Raw genomic sequence first — 19,288 nt, 5'->3', positions numbered from 1 at the left:
CCTGAAGTAACACACACTAAAACTCACACTGTGTAATGTCATATTGTCTGCTGTATATTTCCTGAGTGTTTTAGTAATTAGAGTATGAACCTGGCTCTTGCCATAGCTACAGACAGGAGCTAATAAAGATCAGCTTTAGCTATAGTCATATTGTTTTATGTGGGTTTATAACTTTGCACAAAGTATTATCGCAAAGAGAAGCAGTGTAAGATATACAGAGTTACGAAAGCATTTGTCGAACTCAGCTGTCTTGGTGCAAAATCCGTAAATACAGCTCCATTAGCTTGGTGCTTCCTTAAAAACCCAGGTGTCAGTTCACGGTTTGAACAAACTCTAATAAAGTATTAGAGTTTAGAGTATTAATTAGTATCGTGACTGTATGCAAACTCGGCTAAGTTAATCCGACAGAAGTATTTTCCGTTGTTGTGAAAAATTTGGAAAAGAGGACGAAGCAGAGACTTGCTTTTTATTTACTTTTTATTTACTTATTTATTTTCTAGTGAAATAAGCAAGGTATGTATATTGGATGCTATCTTTCCATTAGTTGAAATGCCAGAAGACACCTGTATGACCCATGCTGTATGAAGCATATACTTTCTCTAAGACATGTGAAGTCAGTCACTGCCACTTTTCAAACTGCCACCAACACAATGCCATTGGACAGCCCAACTTCCCAGATCTGCTACATCAGCCAACATACAACCAAGCTGGGGCAGGGGGGGGCATAAGTAGAGAGAGCAAGACCAGCTCTGCTCTCCTGAATTTTGGACATTGGATGGTGGAGGCATTACCAAGGAATGAATCAGACATCCCTCTGATATTAGAACCAACACTTAGATGTCTGCACCCCACACAAACCCACCTTAGTAGTGTTAACCATAGTTTTCCAAGAAAAAAATGCTTATGCCATTTCCACCTCAAAATACAATAGTCCACAAATACAACTATAAATTACAAAACAAATAGTATATACTGTACCATTGGTCAATATCTAATCCAGATCTGACTGGTCAGACTTCCTGTTATTTGCTAATAGAATTACAAGAACAGCCCTTCAAAATATCACCAGAAGGGGCACAAAGGCATGTACAACGGAGTGACACCTGAAGCAGTTAGAATGAGCAGTTTTTTCTGGTTAGCACCACTCAGATACAGGAACAAAGAAACCGCAAAGTAACGTTTTGACTTGACTGATTATTTTGATTTTACTTTATTCATGAAAAGTGCATTTATATTATTTTTCCACCCACCATTTTGTTAGCCGTTCTCTGAAGGGTTAGAAGGACCTGACTGCACTGATGAATACAGCTACTAATGACAGACGATTAGTTCTGGATTACAGAAGCCACTCCAGTATATCCCAGTTGTACTTAATGATGCTTCATCACCCTAGAGAACACAGATAAACTGATCAACAGCCCCCTACTCTGTCTTTATCCCCCTCTATCCCACTCCTGGTGTTTGGTATGGTGCCTTTAAGCTCAAGATCAACAAATTTTTTCATGTGTGATTGTATGTCTATATCCTACACTTCAAGGGGTGTCAAAAGACATTTGAATATATAGTGTAGAACCGTTCTATTTTGTTTTTCCCCGCTTATTAAATGTAGATACTCACTGGCTAGCTGCAGAGTGACTGTATGGCTGGTCAGTGCCCCAAAGGAGCTGCCACTGAGGCAGCTATATGCCCCTTCAATGTCCCGGCTGGAGGGCAGCACCAGCAGAGAGCCATTGGGGAGGAGCTGGATGTTCTCGCTCTCGCTCAGCACCCCACCGTCACGCAGCCAGGTGACATTTACTGGAACCTCTGTGGCACCCAGGTGACAGTCCAAGAGCAAAGGATCAGGCGGCTTCAAAACCACATGAACAGGACCGACCCCACAGCTCAGTTCCACAGAACCTGGATTCTCTGTGAAAGAAGATGAGAGAGACATTAAAAGCACAGAAAACTAGTACACATTGCACTGGGTTGTATCAACAGGAAGTTATCCAATTATACTACACTTGCAGCATTTCTTCTCTTTACTTCTCTCTACCCTTCTGGAAAAACAGTGAGGATTTAATTGCATTCTGCCTAGAGCTGGATGATACTGCCAAACGTTATATCACAATGCATTCCTTAATCTTGTTCAATACAATATAATTCAGATCATATATCAATATGAACAAAGAAAAAAGCCACAGAACTGAAAGGTTTTGTTAATATTAATTTATTTAAACTAACTTTTAAAATTAAGTGCAATGAACTGATGGCAGCTCCTTGTAATGATCATATCATCAGTCAGTTACAGATGTTGTAAATAATATATACTGAAATATAGAAAATGTGTATAAAAAGATCATATCATGTTACTGAACCATTTTATATTGCAATACATAATGATAATGAACAATAGCTCTAATTCTGTCACACGAGTTTAAGGCTGGGTACTAATGTTGGATGATTAATTCTGGAATTCAAAAGCCACTTTAGCTCATCCCAAAAAGATATCTTCCTCACTCCATAAAATCTTGTTTTCTGCATCATAGCCCAATGCTACAAATGCTTTATACCCCTCTAATACATTCTTGGCACTGAGTATTGTTACCATAGGGTCATTTACAGCTTCTGCAGAGCAACCCATTTCACTTCATACATTTCAGTGTAGTTTATAAAAATGTTCGCTCTGGCTGCAATTTTAACTAGCTGAAGAAATATATTAGTTAGAAAAGGTGTCTGCAAAAATCTAGATAAATAATGTAGCTAACTAACTATTATATTGTCGCATTATGAAATAAGCCCATAAATAAATAAGTCTTAATCAGATGAAATGGAGGAGGGCAGAGTCAGCAATATGGAAACAATAACAAGAATAAGCCAGACAGGTAAATATGGATAGACACTGCTCATTAGTCACTTTAGTCCTATATAATATATTATTTAGTGATACTGTGTATAAGAAGCCAGGTTTTATAAAGTTCAACCTTGTATTTCCATTTTGCTGGTCACTTTGCTACAGAATGCAAATAATCCTACTGTTGTGTCACAATGTCAGCCATACTCTACAGTAAATATCAGCACAAATATTGACCAGATATAAAACAGATGCTGTATCATTCTCTTAACAGCAAGGACACTGACATGGCAGTGTCATGGAGGTCAAGTGTAGTACTGGCATTACTGTATCAGGCAGGTTTTTGTTTTTGAGTGGTCCAGAACCAAAATCATCAAGTCAACTACAGCTCTATTATGAGTAACTCACCACTAATGGTGAGGGCTGCAAGAATGAAACAGATTGTTCATCAACAAAAAAAAGACCACATGTTGTCTACTTAAAACAGCCATCAAGTACAAACAATTCTCAACAATTCAGGATTTATTTAATCAGGAAGATCACGTGCATAAGAAACCATCAAAAAGCAATGAGTAGAAAAAGCAAATAAATAAAACAAATTAAAAACATAGCAAAAACAGAAATTCTAACATTGCTGTAAGATTTATTTGACCACCAAATCACCACTAGATAAACAGCAGTTACAATTTTTTTAACTTAGAACACAACATTCAGATATCAGCCTCACTTAATGGAATGTGAGAGGCTAAAAATGTAAGTAAAATCTACAAATTTTTGCCACTGTGAAAACACTACAACTATCGATTCCTTTAAAAACATGTTCAGGCATCTGTCTAATTTTTTCCTAAATATTGGTTTTATTCCAATATAGTAATGCAACAGCAAAAATAATTTAGCCACCCTGCCCAGATCATGCCAACATGCTACATAAGACCAAGAGATCTGCAAAAGGCAAACGACTGTTTCATAAACACCACATTACTTGATTTGCAGGCAGAGAGGGGCAGCCATAGCAGGACAGCAGTGTGCACACACAAACACACACAGGGTCAAGCTGGTATTTCGCTCTCACACTGAAGTAAAGCTCACAATTAATTAGGCTAATGGGAAGTAGAATTATTTCCTAGATTAAAAAGGGAGCCGACCCTGCAATGACTGTGTGGTGTGTGTGTGTGTGTCTGTGTGCGTCTCTGTGTGTGTGTGTGTGTGTGTAAAACAGAAGGAAAGATTCATGTTGTCTGACAGTGAGAGTGAGAGAGAGAGAGAGAAAAGGGGGGGGGGGGGGGGGAATTTGTTTTAAGGGTTGGCAACTGAACTAAAAAATTGGAATGATTTTTCCAACCAATATTCGACTGTGACTTAAATTAACATTATCTTCTATAAATTAAAATCCAGACCTGTGAGAGGGTTTTGGGTTGTGGTTGTTGTATGTTTGGTAGACTCTGATTGAGAGTCTCAGTGGGGTTATTGGGTTAACTGGTCACTGGATAAATTTTCTCAATTAATTAAGGCAACATTGCTGATGATGTAGGCTGGATTTAGTTTAGTGCTCTTAATGTACTGAAGATCTCAACTGAGATTAATTACATGCATCATATACAGAGTTTGTGTTTTCCACAAAGGGAAATCTGGAATATGTGCAGAGTATCAGGTCCGTTCACACATGTGGCATACAGGTGAAGATTTTCTGGAACGATTCTGTGTGACGTAAGCATTGTTTGGCACCTGTGGAGCATGGGTAGGAGGCACGGCATGAATCCACTGTGAATTCTTCAGAACATTACCTGCTCAATTCACGCATGGGCTCACCCAGACTTTGGACTACGGGGCTGACAGGATAAAATCTGGGTAATGTCCGGTACAACTCTTACAGACATTTGCGTTTATATATACAGTTCCTCTGTGTGATGTCGAGAAACGTTCTGGGTTACCCTGCATGTATGAAAAGGGACTTAAGTCTCATCTGGTTAACCACTGAAACTGTACAGATATCAATGGCAGCATAAGCATATCTAAGAATAATCATACACGAGCAGCAATAGCAGCATGATCCTGTTCCATTTATTGCTTATGATTAAAAAAACACCACTATGAATCCAAACCAAGAAGGTACTCTATTAGTCTCTGCGCTCGTGTGTGAGAGAGCGAAAGAGAGAGAGAGAGAGAGAGAGAGAGAGTGCAAATAACACCAGTCTCTATGATCCTGCCCCCATGAAAGGTACAAAAGAAGGGGGCTTAGGAGGGCTACATCAGAGGAACTGGCCTAGTTTCCATCAGCTAATAACAGCAGGCAGAGAGAAAGAGATGGAGAGAGAGGGCGAGAGACAGAGAAAGAGGGAGAGAGGGTGTGTGCAATGCTGCCACAATACAGATATACTCACCTCATCTGACCTCACCCGCTTCTCTTCCCCTCCCCTCCCTACGCTCATTCTCTCTCTCTCTCTCTCTCTCTCTCTCTCTTACACACACACACACACACACACAAACAGAGCCCATCTCCCTCTCTCACCTCTGCCACTTTTCTCTTTGCTCTCCCTCCCATCTCTCCATTAAAAGTCCAATTAAATCTCATTAAGTCATTAGAAGCATTTGCAGTCATTTTTCAGTGCTTTGTCAGTGGACCTGCTTTGGCTAGGCTTCCAGAACCTTCTGACATTCTTCAATTGGCTTTAGTGCATTCTGCTGAAAAAGAAGCTGGACAATCACACGTGCCCAGTTAGGATGACACTGATTTATTAGTATCTTTAGCATGCAGACAAAAGTACTGAGACAACAGACTGAGGTGTGCCATTAAAGTGAGGATGTGTCATTTAGAGTTGTTTGAAGGGAAATGCCCCATTGTAGAGAAATTTAGAATCAAAACATCCCAACAAGAGTGTTAAGAACCATGAAAAACAGCAGAAAATAATTATGAATATACTGCTTAATGTAAAAACCATTGTTTTTACAGTAGTTTTGAGAAATCAGACAACTACCAGTAAAAGATAAAGACTAACATCCATTTTGGTGTAGATTCAATGCTGAATGTAGTCTGCAATAACTTCTGATTACAAGGCCATGCAGTACAAGAAGAAAATTACACCTTTCAACTCTTCTGTACCACTGTGTCTAAAGTAAAATATACCAAAATTTGGACTCATATTCATATTGTGATACTAATAGAAAATAAAATGTTGATATAAATGCTTCAGTAACAATGATATGATTTTTATACACGTTTTCAATATTACAATATACATTATTTACAGCATCTGTACTAACTGATGGCCATTGCAGGGTGGTGCAAGTTCATCCATTTATTGCACTCAATTTTTTAAATAAATTTTGTCCATATAGTCCAGCTTAAAAATAAAGCCTCACAAACTGTCAAATTACTACACAACGCAATCTTTGATGAATTAATATGTTGAATTTAAAGTGTCTGGATACCAGTATTATACTGGCTAGGAATAAACAATTTTGGGATTTACATATTGTCTATGATTGTGGGCAACTGCAGTTCGCTCTGGTTTGTTTACATTTAGAAGGTTCTTTTAAGGTAGAACAGTATGTTTGAGGAGAAAAATGACTGCTGTTTCTAAATGGCTGAAGTTTTTATTTACTGTTTGAATTACCACAAAGTGTTTGGTCCTTTTGGGTGTTTTGCATACTACTTAGTTTTGCATACTACTGCAAGTTTTTGGCCACGTTGCATGGGGAGAGGTACCAGACTGTCTCTCAAGTCCTGAGATTTTTGAACTCAGTTGCTGATATCAAATTCAAAATGGGTACATATTTATATATTTAAAAAACTGATCCGTTTCAACATTTGATATGTTGGCTTTGTACTATTTTCAATTAAATCTAGGTTTTATATCATTTGCAATCATTGCATATGGTTTAATTTTATTTTATTTTGCCCAGCATTCCAGCTATTCCGGAAATTGAGTTTATACATTTTCTCAGTTAAAACTGGCTAAATAAAGTGAGGTGGTGCAGCAGGTAGTGTCGCAGACACACAGTTCCAGGGACCTGGAGGTTAGGGGTTCAAGTCCTGCTCTGTGTGACTGCTTCTGAGGAGTTTGGTGTGTTCTCCCTGTGTCCGTGTGGGTTTCCTCCAGGTGCTCCGGTTTCCTCCCATATTCCGAAACACACATGTTGGTAAGTGGATTGGTGACTCAAAAAAGAGTCCATAGGTGTGAGTGTTTGAGTGAGTGTGTGTCGCCCTGTGAAGGATTGGCACCCCCTCCAGGGTGTGTTCCTGCCTTGCGCCCAGTGATTCCAGGTAGGCTCCAGATCCACCGCAACCCTGAACTGGATAAGTGTTTACAGACAATGAACGAATAAATAACATTTTAGATTTTAATATAAACGTACCAGATGTTATAATTTGAAGCTTGCTGTGTTTCAAACAGGGATTGGTACAAAAATGATGAATTGTTCAGCCTTTATGCAGTGAATCTGAAATTTTCAGGAAAAATTCTGTGCGCTGTTGAAGCAATAGAGACTCTAAACACAGCCACCATGTGTTCAAATTTGCGTTAACTGCCCCTAGGCTATCAAAAAGGGTGCCATAGTACATCGACTTTAATGCTGTTTATTCTTTAAGCAAGCTTTTGGGATTATAAATTTATTTGTAAGCTGGAACTGCTTTAAATACTTCTTTATGAAGCTGCACATTTCCAGACATATGATAAATTGAGCTCATTAGCCATTTAACGATTCATGTATCAGTTCAGACAACTAATTAAATGTTACAAGTGACCTCAAGGCAATGTAAAACCCATAAGAATCCACCAATAAGACTTTAGCCTTCACCACGATGCCAATAAAGATAACATTTTTTGGCAATGGAATGACAGATTATGATATTGAGTGAAAATGTGTTAATCCTTGTGTTAATCTTTCTTCGGTTTCCTGTCCCTCAGTATTATTTTCTTCGTTCAGTTAAGACAAAGATTAACCACTTAGTTTCACCTTCCACATGAACTAGCATTAATTAAAAATGGGCAAACTGCTTGTAATGCACATTTTAAATTCTCCTTCTGGTTTATAGTATAATGCATTATCTCACTAGTTCCTTTATATATATAGTTGATCACTCAAATAATTTGCAAAATTATCAGATAACTTAATTACTAATACATTGACATGGAATTTCTAAATCAGTACAGGAACCAAAAATTAATTGGTTAATTAAAATAAATATTTATTAAAATCAGGGTCAGCTGATTTTCAACATGTGAGCTTGCATCGTGTTAATTTTTGGAGAGAGCACACATACCAGCCACACAAACAGAGATTTCTCAGTGACCAACAGTGCCTTAATCATGGTCATATATTAGTCACATTTTGCAAGAAAGAGTCCACTATAAGTATATGTTACTAATGGTCTCACCTTACTCCTTCTATACACAAGAGCACAATAACAACAGCATTCTCCATTCTACTGTGTGTGTGTGTGTGTATGTGTGAGAGAGAGAGAAATAGAGAGGGAGAGAGGGGGGATACAGGGACAGAAGGACAGAAGGTTAATGTGTAGCAGAGCATTTGTTTGTGTCAGAGTGTGAAAACACTTCATTCACCATCAGAAAGCAACAGTGATGTCAGGTTTTCCCATTAAATGGTACAAAGCCTTCCAGAGATCGTCTGGAGACCGTTATTGGACATGAAAGCTAGAATCAATTTGGAAGGCATTTCAGTACTTTAAGCGACATTTTTCATTTACTTTTATTTACAATCACTACATGTCACTGCAACCTACACTTGGACCATTCTGAATGCAAAGACCTTGAACTGAACAGCTGATATGGTCAGCTGGCAACCCTCTAAAATGATGATTCCCCATACCCCATCTCACTAATACAGATTCCAATTCTTCTTATACTGACTTTACTTAAAACACTTAAAATTTCCAAACTCCATCTCCAGACAATATGCTACTTGAAAATGATGTACAGTAGTACTGTGAATATATATATGCAATATCATTACTCTTCAAAGAAGAGCAAGTATCTCCAGAACAGCAACTTTACAGAAGGCAGAAAGAGTATTCTTCTTCTAACATAAGTTAATGCGAAGGAGATCAATGTTACACTGAAAAGGACATCTGTTGTTTTCTAATGTAGAAAATGTAGAAAACATTTTTGACAGGGTTGGTATAGCATATACACACAAAATGCAGTTGTAAAGGTTTTAAATTATTTAGCTGCCAATTTAGTACAGACAGCTCAAAAAAACATGTATTTCCAACATTTGTCAAAATGCCTAAATTGTCATTGCATGTGCTAAACATAAAGCGAAACCAACTCCAGCTAATTTCCATATAACTAGTGGGAATTAAAAACATATAATCCAAAAATAAATCCATTTTCTTCCATTTCAAAAAGCTTACAGAGATAAACAAATCAATGTTTTTATTAATCGAAAACCTTTTTCCATAGATTTAATTAAGCAAGAAACCAGCTAATCTAATCTATTGAACCGGAACTAAGAGCTCAGTCACTTTGCACACAGATTTCTCCACACTTGCCTTGACACACTGCATATAAAATTCAATGTCTATATGTAAATAGAAGTACAAGCATCTCACATTTCATAGTTAATGGCATAAAGGTTTTGGTCATGAAACTGGAATATCATGAACATTTTCAGTAATTCCATTCTAAAAGTGAAACTTGTATATAATACTCATTCATTACACACACACTGATGTATTTCAAGAGTTTCTCTTAATTTGATGACTATAACTGACAACTAATGAAAACCTCAAATTCAGTATCTCAGAAAATTTAAATATTACTTAAGACCAGTACAAAAAAAGGATTTTTAGAAATGCTGGCCAACTGAAAAGTATAAACATGAAAAGTATGAGCATGTACAGCACTCAATTCTTAGTTGGGACTCCTTTTGCATTAATTACTACAGCAATGCGGTGTGGCATGGAGTCGATTGGGCTGTGGCACTGCTCAGGTGTTACCAAAGCTCAGGATGCTCTGACAGTGGCATTGTTGGGTCTGGCATATTGCATCTTCCTCTTCACAACATCTTATGGGGTTAAGGGCAGGCGAGTTTGCTGTCCAATTAAGAACAGGCATGCCATATGCCTTAAACCAGGTACTGGTAACTTTGTCACTGTGTGCAGGTGCTGAGTCCTGCTGGAAAATGAAATCTACATGTTCATAAAGTTGGTCAGCAGCAGGAAGAACAAAGTGCTCTAAAACTTCCTGGTAGACAGCTGCGTTGACCTTGGACCTCAGAAAGCACAGTGGACCAACACCAACAGAAGACATGGAACCCCAAACCATCACTGAAGGTGGAAACTTTACACTGGACATCAAGCAACGTGGATTCTGTGCCTGGACCATGCAGCAGCAGTCCAGTCCTTTTTGTCTTTAGCGAAGGCGAGATACTTCTGACACTGTCTCTTGTTCAGGAGTGGCTTGACACAAGGAATGCAACAGCTGAAACCCATGTCTTGCATACATCTGTGTGGTGGTGGTTCTTGAAGCACTGACTCCAGCTGCTGTCCAGTCTTTGTAACTCTCCTCCACATTTTTGAATGGGTTTAGTTTCACAATCCTCTCCAGGGTGTGGTTATCCCTATCACTTGGGGTTTTCATTAGTTGTCAGTTATAATCATCAGATTAAAAGAAATAACCACATATTGAAATATATCAGTCTTTGTGTAATGAGTACAGTATACAAGTTTCACTTTTTGAATGGAATTACTGAAATAAATAAAGATTTTCAAGATATTCTAATTTAATAACCAGCACCTGTATGTGCTTACTGACTGACTGACACCTAATGTTGAAATACACATGAGTAGGGACTGTTAATTAAGGTGACGCCACTACACCACTGCACCGTCTGTTGTTAGTTCAGTCATATTTCACATTCCAGTTTGTGAACAAAATTTGGAAGCATTCGATGGTGAATAGAGGTCCTCTTTTTCCTGGACAATTACTCTTTCTGGTAAAGAAAAAATGTCAGTTCAAGTGTTCAAGGGGTCAAAGAGTTGAAAGCTGAATTGGGACATGGTCGCACCGCTTCAGCGCTGTAGGTCCACCATCCACCATGGTGCAGCTCAGTGTTTTACTGGAGCCTTGAACAGAAATGTGTTAAACGTTGTTGAGGTAATATTTATCATAGTCTCTTCTTTAGGTTTGGAGAATGTTTCTGTGACACAGCCTTTTGTTTTCTACAATAAATTTAACAAACAACTTGCCTGTCCCTATAATGACATGAATACACAGACACATCTGACTTTCTGATGGGTAAATTACATCTGCACACCTTTTTGTTTACTTTTACACAAAAATGGACAAAATCTCTGGATCATTAAAGCCAGAAAACCAGAGTGAGGTGTTACTCAAAATAAACATGGCTATGATTTTGTTACAGCATGGTTTTATCAGTCTGACCTTTATAGAAATGTAAATCAGTAATAAACATCTAGTTCCCAGCGATACCCTGTACCTTTTTCAAGTATAGATTACTTGGTTTATAAAATGTTAAGATGCCTGGTTTTAGAAATGTTCAAAAACTTAAATGTTAAAATGTTATCTTGTTGCTTTCTGGAAAACAAGTTGCTTTAATGTCATCTCAACACAGTGTTTCAGTTTTGTAGTTTTGTATCAACAGAAAATAACAGGTTTTCCATGATCATACATACACTGTCAGCAACTGACAATATAAACTATTTTTATAGTTTATTATTTGTTATTATTGTAAACAAAGTCATTGATATGAAGCACCAAAGTTTCTCCAGACCTTCCAATGACAAGGGTATGTATTTTGCGCTTTCCTGTTTTTGAAATGCCAGAAAAACCTCTGTGACAATGGCCATATGGTGGTCCGGCTAAACTAGGCTTGCCTAGTTTCTCTTTGTACTTCAATACCTAGTACATTTTCCTAGGCAATAGCATATATATAATATAATAGTTTTTAAATGTTTAGTGCATGTATATACTCTAATTTATTTTGTAAATTGTGTGTGTTTACTACTAGGGGGGACTATGCACCTAAGTTGTTCCCTCAGCTTTACACCCGTGTCAATGTGATTTGACAATAAACCTGATTTGATTTGATTTTGATTTATTTGAAGGACTGCGTGTATACAAGCAAGCAAATATCAATCTCAATGTGGCCTCTGCATCCACTTCAGCTTCTGTCACCCTCTGTTAGAGATCTTAGAAACACTATCAGAGAAAAAGCAGGGCAGGGTTGCATGCTATCATTTATATGACCTCTACACCGGAAAAATAGCACAATTATCACTATAATCAGCCCAAAAAACATCACAGAGCCTCATTTCCATTTTCAGATTATTAAGTAAACCAGTTGTGATCTAACGTTAAAAGTTAATTGCTGGAGCTCATAAAAGGCTAACAGTATATAGCTAAAACTATGTAAGGGGACTTTTCTGAACAACATTTTCTCTAGAAATAAATTCAAATCTTCCTGACCAAGATCAAAGCATGACCAATGCATTATGCTCCTCAGAACCTTTTTAGTATAACACATCCCATTTGAATGCTACAAAATGCAGAACAGAGAACAAAACCGTAACAAGAAACTATAGCCATGAATACTATAAAAAAAATAAACTATAGTAACTATTATGTGAAAAAAAGTTATAATTCATATTGATTATAATTTCTTATAATTTTGATCACTCCTAATTATTGTCTTGTTAAAGATATATTCAACTTATATTTTCATTTACACAAAGAATATTGTGAACACCTTGTTTCTACACTCACTGTATATCAACAGTTACAGACTGAAATCCATCCTTTGCCCTACACACATTGTTCTTCCCTTTCACTCTGTTCTTTAATGGTCAGGACCCCCATAGTGTCACCACTGAGCTGGTATTATTTGGCTGGTATACCATTCTCTGTGCTGCAGTAACACTGACGTGGTGAGGGTGAGTTAATGTGTCTTGTGATGGCAGAAATAAATCAGTCACAGCAGTGTTGCTGGAATTTTTAAACCCCTCACTGTCACAGCTGGACTGAGAATAGTCCATGAATTCAAAATATCCAGCTACCAGTGTCTTGTGGGTAGGGATTATTAACCGCTGATGAAGGACGAGAGTATGACCAACACAAAGTGTGCAGCAACAGATGAGCCACACTCTGATTTTACAACTTTACAAGCTGGACCAACAAGGTAGGTGTGTCCAACAGAGTGGACAGTGATTGGATATTGTGTTTAAAACCTCTAGCAGCACTCATATCTGTGCAACACATAGTAACACACATCAGTCACATACAGTGTCACTGCAGCGCTGAGAATGATCCACCACACAAACCATACCTACTCGGTGCTGGTCATATGGGCTCCCATATGACCAGAGTGAAAGTGGACAAACACTGTATGCAGAGCAGCAGATGGACTACAGTCTGTAATTGTAGAACTACAAAGTGCTCCTTTATGATCAGTGGAGCTAAGAGAATGAATTGTGTGTGTAGTGTGTGGTCATAGTTTTCTGATATGATTGTATAAAATACCAGGTCTTTTACAAAATTACAACAAATTGATTACTTAGACAATTGTATGTCACAAGAAAGGTTAAGTAGCCATTTTAGTGACCAAACCCCCAACCTCTCCCCACTGGCAGCCCGCTGCTCCAGGTGTGTGTTTGTGCGCATTTGTGTGTGTTGCCTGTTTCATACATGAAACTCAGGAGTATTGGGACAGAGACCTTCCCAAGTGGACTTTCACACATGCAGCTAACAGCAGGCAAACTTGCAGGAAATGAAATTTGTGCTTTAGATGTGGTACAGTAAGGGCGGCACGGTGGCACAGCAGGTAGTGTCGCAGTCACACAGCTCCAGGGACCTGGAGGTCGTTGGTTTGATTCCTGCTCCGGGTGACTGTCTGTGAGGAGTTGGTGTGTTGTCCGCGTGGGTTTCCTCCGGGTGCTCCGGTTTCCTCCCACATTCCAAAAACACACGCTGGTAGGTGGATTGGCGACTCAAAAGTGTGAATGTGTAAGTGTGTGTTTTGCCCTGTGAAGGACTGGTGCCCCCTCCAGGGTGTGTTCTTGCCTTGCACCCAATGATTCCAGGTAGGCTCTGGACCCGCCGCGACCCTGAACTGGATAAGTGGTTACAGATAATGAATGAATGAATGAATGTAGTACAGCACCTGTGCAGGAAAATCTCCTGAACATTTCCTGCACCTTTCTCACATAAACTGACTTTGACTTTACCGGGAGACTTTACTTAGGCAAAAGGAAAATTAAGTCTGGGTGAGGACTGGGATAAATGTTACCCTCTGGGTCAGCTCCTGAACATGTGAGTGCTCACAGAGCCTAGTCTGTGTTGTTAAACATATTGCTCACTACTGTTTGTTTGTGTGTTGATGGTTAAGTGCGGAATGCCAAGGAAACTAATTAAATAACCCTTGTTGTGTTTCTTCTTCTTCTAATAACATGGACATTTTTTTCATAACCTTTTTACATTGCTTTAAAAGGTCGTAGGGCTGTTGGTTAAGCATGGTGGCCACTGTCCAAATCCCTTTCCTCAGCACAATACACAAAATAATCAATGCCCTCTGACACTGTTTGGTCAATACTACAGTTTACAGAGTTCAAACTGCCTGTTTGAAAGAGCCTGTGCTTCTTTAAGCCTTTTTGTTTTATTAGGAAGCATGAACAAACATATAGCTTCCTTGTAGCAAAATGTGCTTAAACTGTTCAATATAAATTACACTGTAAAGTTCTTAAACACTTGAATTCCCAATGTTTCTTCTGAAATCAAGGGTATTAGCCTCTACTATTGTATAAAGGCTGATTAATAGGTATTGGAACATTTCTCTGAGGATTTGATTGCAGTTTGTCAGTTAGTCATTTGGTCATGTTGGTCCACTGCCTCACCATGCTGGGAGGATTTATGCTACGATCCCTTTACTTTGTGTGTGGGAGCTGGGAATGACGTCACCCAGAGTTGACTGCATTCCAGTTAAACATTCAGAAAACCTTATGGCCTTGGTTTTCAAATAGTCCTCAGTTTTTAAAAATAATCTGATCAGTGTAGACTGTGCCTTAATGAGACAAATATAGATAGAAGTGCAAACAAATTGTATGATACTACTGCTTTTACACATTGTTGATGTGTGAGCAGCCATCTTGGATTCTGAACTCAGGGTTGGTTACGATCCCCTGACATTCAGAGTAGGAAATCTGATGTTTCCGATGCATGTTCCATTTGAAATTTCCTACTTCCAACTTGGAAATTCCGACATCCAAGTTCAAATGAAATGCAGCCCATCTAGCTCACAGTTGGTGTTCTTTTTTTGCTTGCTTGTTTGTTTGTTTGTTTTTTTAACTGTACAAACAGGCGGCACAGTGGCACATTCACACAGCTCCAGGGTCCTGGAAATTATGGGTTTGAGTCCCACTCTGGGTGCCTGTCTATGAGGAGTTTGGTGTGTTTTCCTCATGTCCGCTTGGGTCGAAAAACACATTGGTAAGTGGATTGGCAACTCAAAAGTGTCCATAGGTGTGAGTGTGTGAATGAATGTGTTTGTCGCTGTGTGAAGGACTGGTGACCCCTCCAGGGTGTGTTACTGCCTTGCACCCAATGATTCTGGGTAGGCTCCGAACCCACCACAACCCTGAATTGGACAAGCGGTTACAGATCAGAATCAGAATCAGAAATACTTTATTGATCCCAGGGGGAAATTGCAATTATTACAGTAGCAGCCAGTTGTAAAAGAATAAACACTCTAATAAAAATTTAACACAAAAGGAATTTTTTACAATATGTACACATCTATAATAATAAATACGGATATACTGTATACAGCAGTATGAGTATTGCACATTTGAGTTGTTACACTCATAATTAAAAAATATGTTCTATTGTTATTATTGTACATGTGAAAGGTGTCGTGCTTTAAGTGTGGAGTTATAAAGTCTGGTAGCCACTGGTAGGAATGACCTCCTGTAGCGCTCTGTAGTGCATTTTGTCTGAATGAGTCTTGCAGTGCTCCTGTGTCTCATTACCATGTGATAAAGAGGGTGGGAGCCATTATCCATGATAGCCTGCAGTTTAGACAGCACCCTCCTCTCAGACACTACCGTCAGCGAGTCCAGCTCTACACCCACAACCTCACTGGCTCTACGGATCAATTTATTAAGTCTGTTGGCATCTGCCACCCTCAACCCGCTGCCCCAACATGCAACAGCATAAGGGATGGCACTGGCCACAACTGACTCATAAAAAATCCTCAGCATAGTTCTGCAGATGTTGAAGGACCTCAGAAAATAGAGACGACTTTGGCCCTTCTTGTAATGGGCGTCAGTGTTCTTAGCCCAGTCCAGTTTATTGTCAATGTGTACGCCCAGATATTTATAGTCCTCCACAATGTCCACATTGACCCCCCTGATGGACACAGGGGTCTCCGGCGTTTTGTCCCTCCTCAGGTCCACCACCAGCTCCTTTGTCTTTGTCACGTTGAGCTGCAGATGGTTCAGCTCACACCACGCAACATAGTCATTCACCGTCTCCCTGTACTCATCCTCATCACCCCTGCTGATACATCCAACAAGTGCAGAGTCATCAGAAAACTTCTGGAGGTGGCAAGTCTCTGTGCAGTAGTTGAAATCAGTAGTGTAGAGGGTGAAGAGGAAGGGAGAGAGGACAGTTCCCTGCGGGGCTCCAGTATTGCTGACCACTCTGTCTGACACACAGTGCTGCAGACGTACATACTGTGGTCTGCCAGTCAGGTAGTCAACAATCCAGGACACGAGGGGGGCGTCTACCTGCATTGCGTTCATCTTGTCACCCAGAAGAGCAGGCTGAATGGTGTTAAACGCACTGGAGAAGTCAAAAAACATGACCCTCACAGTGCCGCCTGGCTTATCCAGGTGAGCATACGCTCGGTTCAGCAGGTAGATGATGGCATCCTCAACCCCCAGACGAGGCTGGTAGGCGAACTGGACGGGGTCTAGAAGTGGCTGGACCATGGGCCGGAGGTGATCCAGGACAAGTCTCTCCATGGTCTTCATGATGTGGGACGTCTGTGCCACCGGCCTGTAGTCCTTGATGTCACTGGGCCGCGGAGTCTTTGGCACAGGAACAATGCAGGACGTCTTCCACATCACCGGGACCCTCTGGAGACTCAGGCTCATGTTGAAGACATGTTGCAGGACTCCACAAAGTTGGGTGGCACAGGCTTTAAGCACCCTGGGGGGAACACCATCAGGGCCTGCAGCCTTGTTCGTGTGGAGTCTCTGTAGCTGTCTTCTCACCTGGTCAGCTGTGAGATTCACTGTAGAGGTCCCTGGTGGGGGAGGAGAGGAGGTGTGACGTGGACTATCACAGGAGGGGGGGAGGGGGAGTGGAGTGGGCTGTTGAGGCCTGACAGCAGAGGAGTCAGGGCTCACAGTGTCAAATCTGTTAAAAAACAAATTTAACTCATTGGCCCTGTCCACACTGCCCTCTACTCCCCTGTTGTTGCTGGACCTTAAGCCAGAGATGGTCCTCATACCACTCCAGACCTCCCTCATGTTGTTCTGCTGGAGTTTCCACTCCAGCTTCCTCCTGTATCTTTCCTTAGCCTCCCTGATGGTTCTCTTCAGTTCCCTCTGAATCGTTCTCACCTCCTCCCGGTCTCCAGCTCTGAAAGCCCTCTTCTTCTTATTGAGGAGTGCTTTAATGTCTTTTGTTACCCACGGCTTGTTGTTTGGGTAACATTTAACAGTCCTGGTTGGGACAGTGGATTCTACACAGAAGTTGATGTAATCTGTGATGCACTCTGTGAGCCCGTCAATGTCCTCTCCATGAGGCTCATAGAGTGCTGTCCAGTCTGTGGTCTCAAAGCAGTCCTGCAGTACTTCAGAAGTCTCCTCTGACCATCTCCTCACTGTCCTCATGGTCACGGGCTGACTCTTCACCTGAGGCACATACTTTGAACTAAGGTTGACCAAGTTATGGTCAGATCCACCCAGAGGGGGGAGGGGGGAGCAGCTGTATGCCTCCTTAACATTAGCATACATCAGGTCTAATGTTCTCTCCTCTCTGGTAGGACAGTCCACATACTGAGTGAAGTTTGGTAATGTCCTGGCCATAGTGACATGGTTAAAGTCACCTGATATGGCAATGAAGGCAGTCGGGTGTTGAATTTGGAGACGCGCTATGGTGGAGTGAATGACGTCACACGCCGACGTCGGGTTGGCAGAGGGGGGGATGTACACAGCGACCACAACAACATGGGAAAATTCCCTCGGCAAATAATATGGCCTGAGTCCAACAGCCAACAGCTCAATGTCCGGACAACAGATACGCTCCTTGATGGTAATGTGACCAGGAGAGCACCAGCGGTTGTTAACCAACACAGCCAGCCCTCCCCCTTTACGCTTACCGCTCTCGGTGCGGTTCCGATCGGCCCGAACAGTCTGAAAGCCAGCGATTGAAACATTATCATCTGGAATGTCCTGGTGTAGCCATGTCTCCGAGAAGCACATTAAACTACACTGCCGATACTCCTTCTGACTCATGGCTAACGCTGTTAGCTCGTCCATCTTATTAGCCAGCGATCTAACGTTGCCCATGACGACAGTGGGAAGACGCAGCTTATATCCCTTTTTCTCCATAAGCCTCCGTCTTTTTGCCCTCGATTTCCCCAATAATGAATGAATGAACGAACGAACTGTACAGTCTAACTCCCGTGTCTAACTCCCGTGTCAGAAAATGTATGCACATTCAGGATGCTGATGTCCACAATTAATGACATAGTATTCATAGCATAAACAAAATCTAGCAACATTCCAGTGGATCATGGCTAACTGGGTAATTAAACGTGTTTACAAATACTAGTTCTAAAACCAATGTTGGCTTTCTGAAGCCAGCAACACATAGACCTCACATAACACATTTAATGATGTCTTCTGTAAGATCAGGCTGGTAACCTTGAAATAGCTCCTTTAGTATATTGTTCCTATTAAATGTTAAAGCACTATTCACAAATATTGGAGGCATATGGTTGGATCTGATATAGTAGATATGATGCTTCAGGTCACTTCAGAATTAACCCCGCTACTGCCATGTCATACATGCCCACACACCTTGTCTCAAAGGTCAGGTGGTCAGTTTTAAATCTGCTTTAGGTCTTCATTTTATCCACATTTTTCTCATTCCATCTCTTGTAGATGTCTGGCAGATAATCTGAATCTGATCTATGCATAAGGCTTTTATACATTTCTGTAACCTTTCTGTTCTTTGGACTTACCTCTTTTATGCTGTTGTAAACACTCTGACACTGATGTGTTCTTCTTTTTATGGTTGGCTTTAACACAGCTACAGTTTGTGTACATTATTTAGTGTCCTTGGCTATTCAACAATTTCTCTTTATGAGTGAAAGTATTTTTTCGAAGGTGTTGTGTGGTCTGCTAACAAAGAGATTGTCATAATCTTCTCCCCAATGTAGTACTGTCCAATTCTAACATGTTAATAGTAT

General features: G+C 40.3%; 1 protein-coding gene across 1 annotated transcript in view; it reads right to left on the bottom strand.

Annotated features, from left to right (window-relative positions):
* LOC136679131 (immunoglobulin superfamily DCC subclass member 4-like) overlaps positions 1–19,288 on the bottom strand; it is an 80,035-nt gene that overhangs the window by 37,395 nt on the left and 23,352 nt on the right. The window contains exon 2 of the mRNA XM_066657437.1: positions 1,618–1,908. Coding sequence (XP_066513534.1) covers positions 1,618–1,908 — 291 coding nt within the window. The remainder of the gene's footprint in view (positions 1–1,617; positions 1,909–19,288) is intronic.

Source organism: Hoplias malabaricus, chromosome Y (genome assembly GCF_029633855.1).
Source record: "Hoplias malabaricus isolate fHopMal1 chromosome Y, fHopMal1.hap1, whole genome shotgun sequence".
Taxonomy (NCBI): domain Eukaryota; kingdom Metazoa; phylum Chordata; class Actinopteri; order Characiformes; family Erythrinidae; genus Hoplias; species Hoplias malabaricus.
The sequence above is the reverse complement of the archived record's forward strand: the minus strand, read 5'-3'. Positions and strand labels throughout refer to the sequence as shown.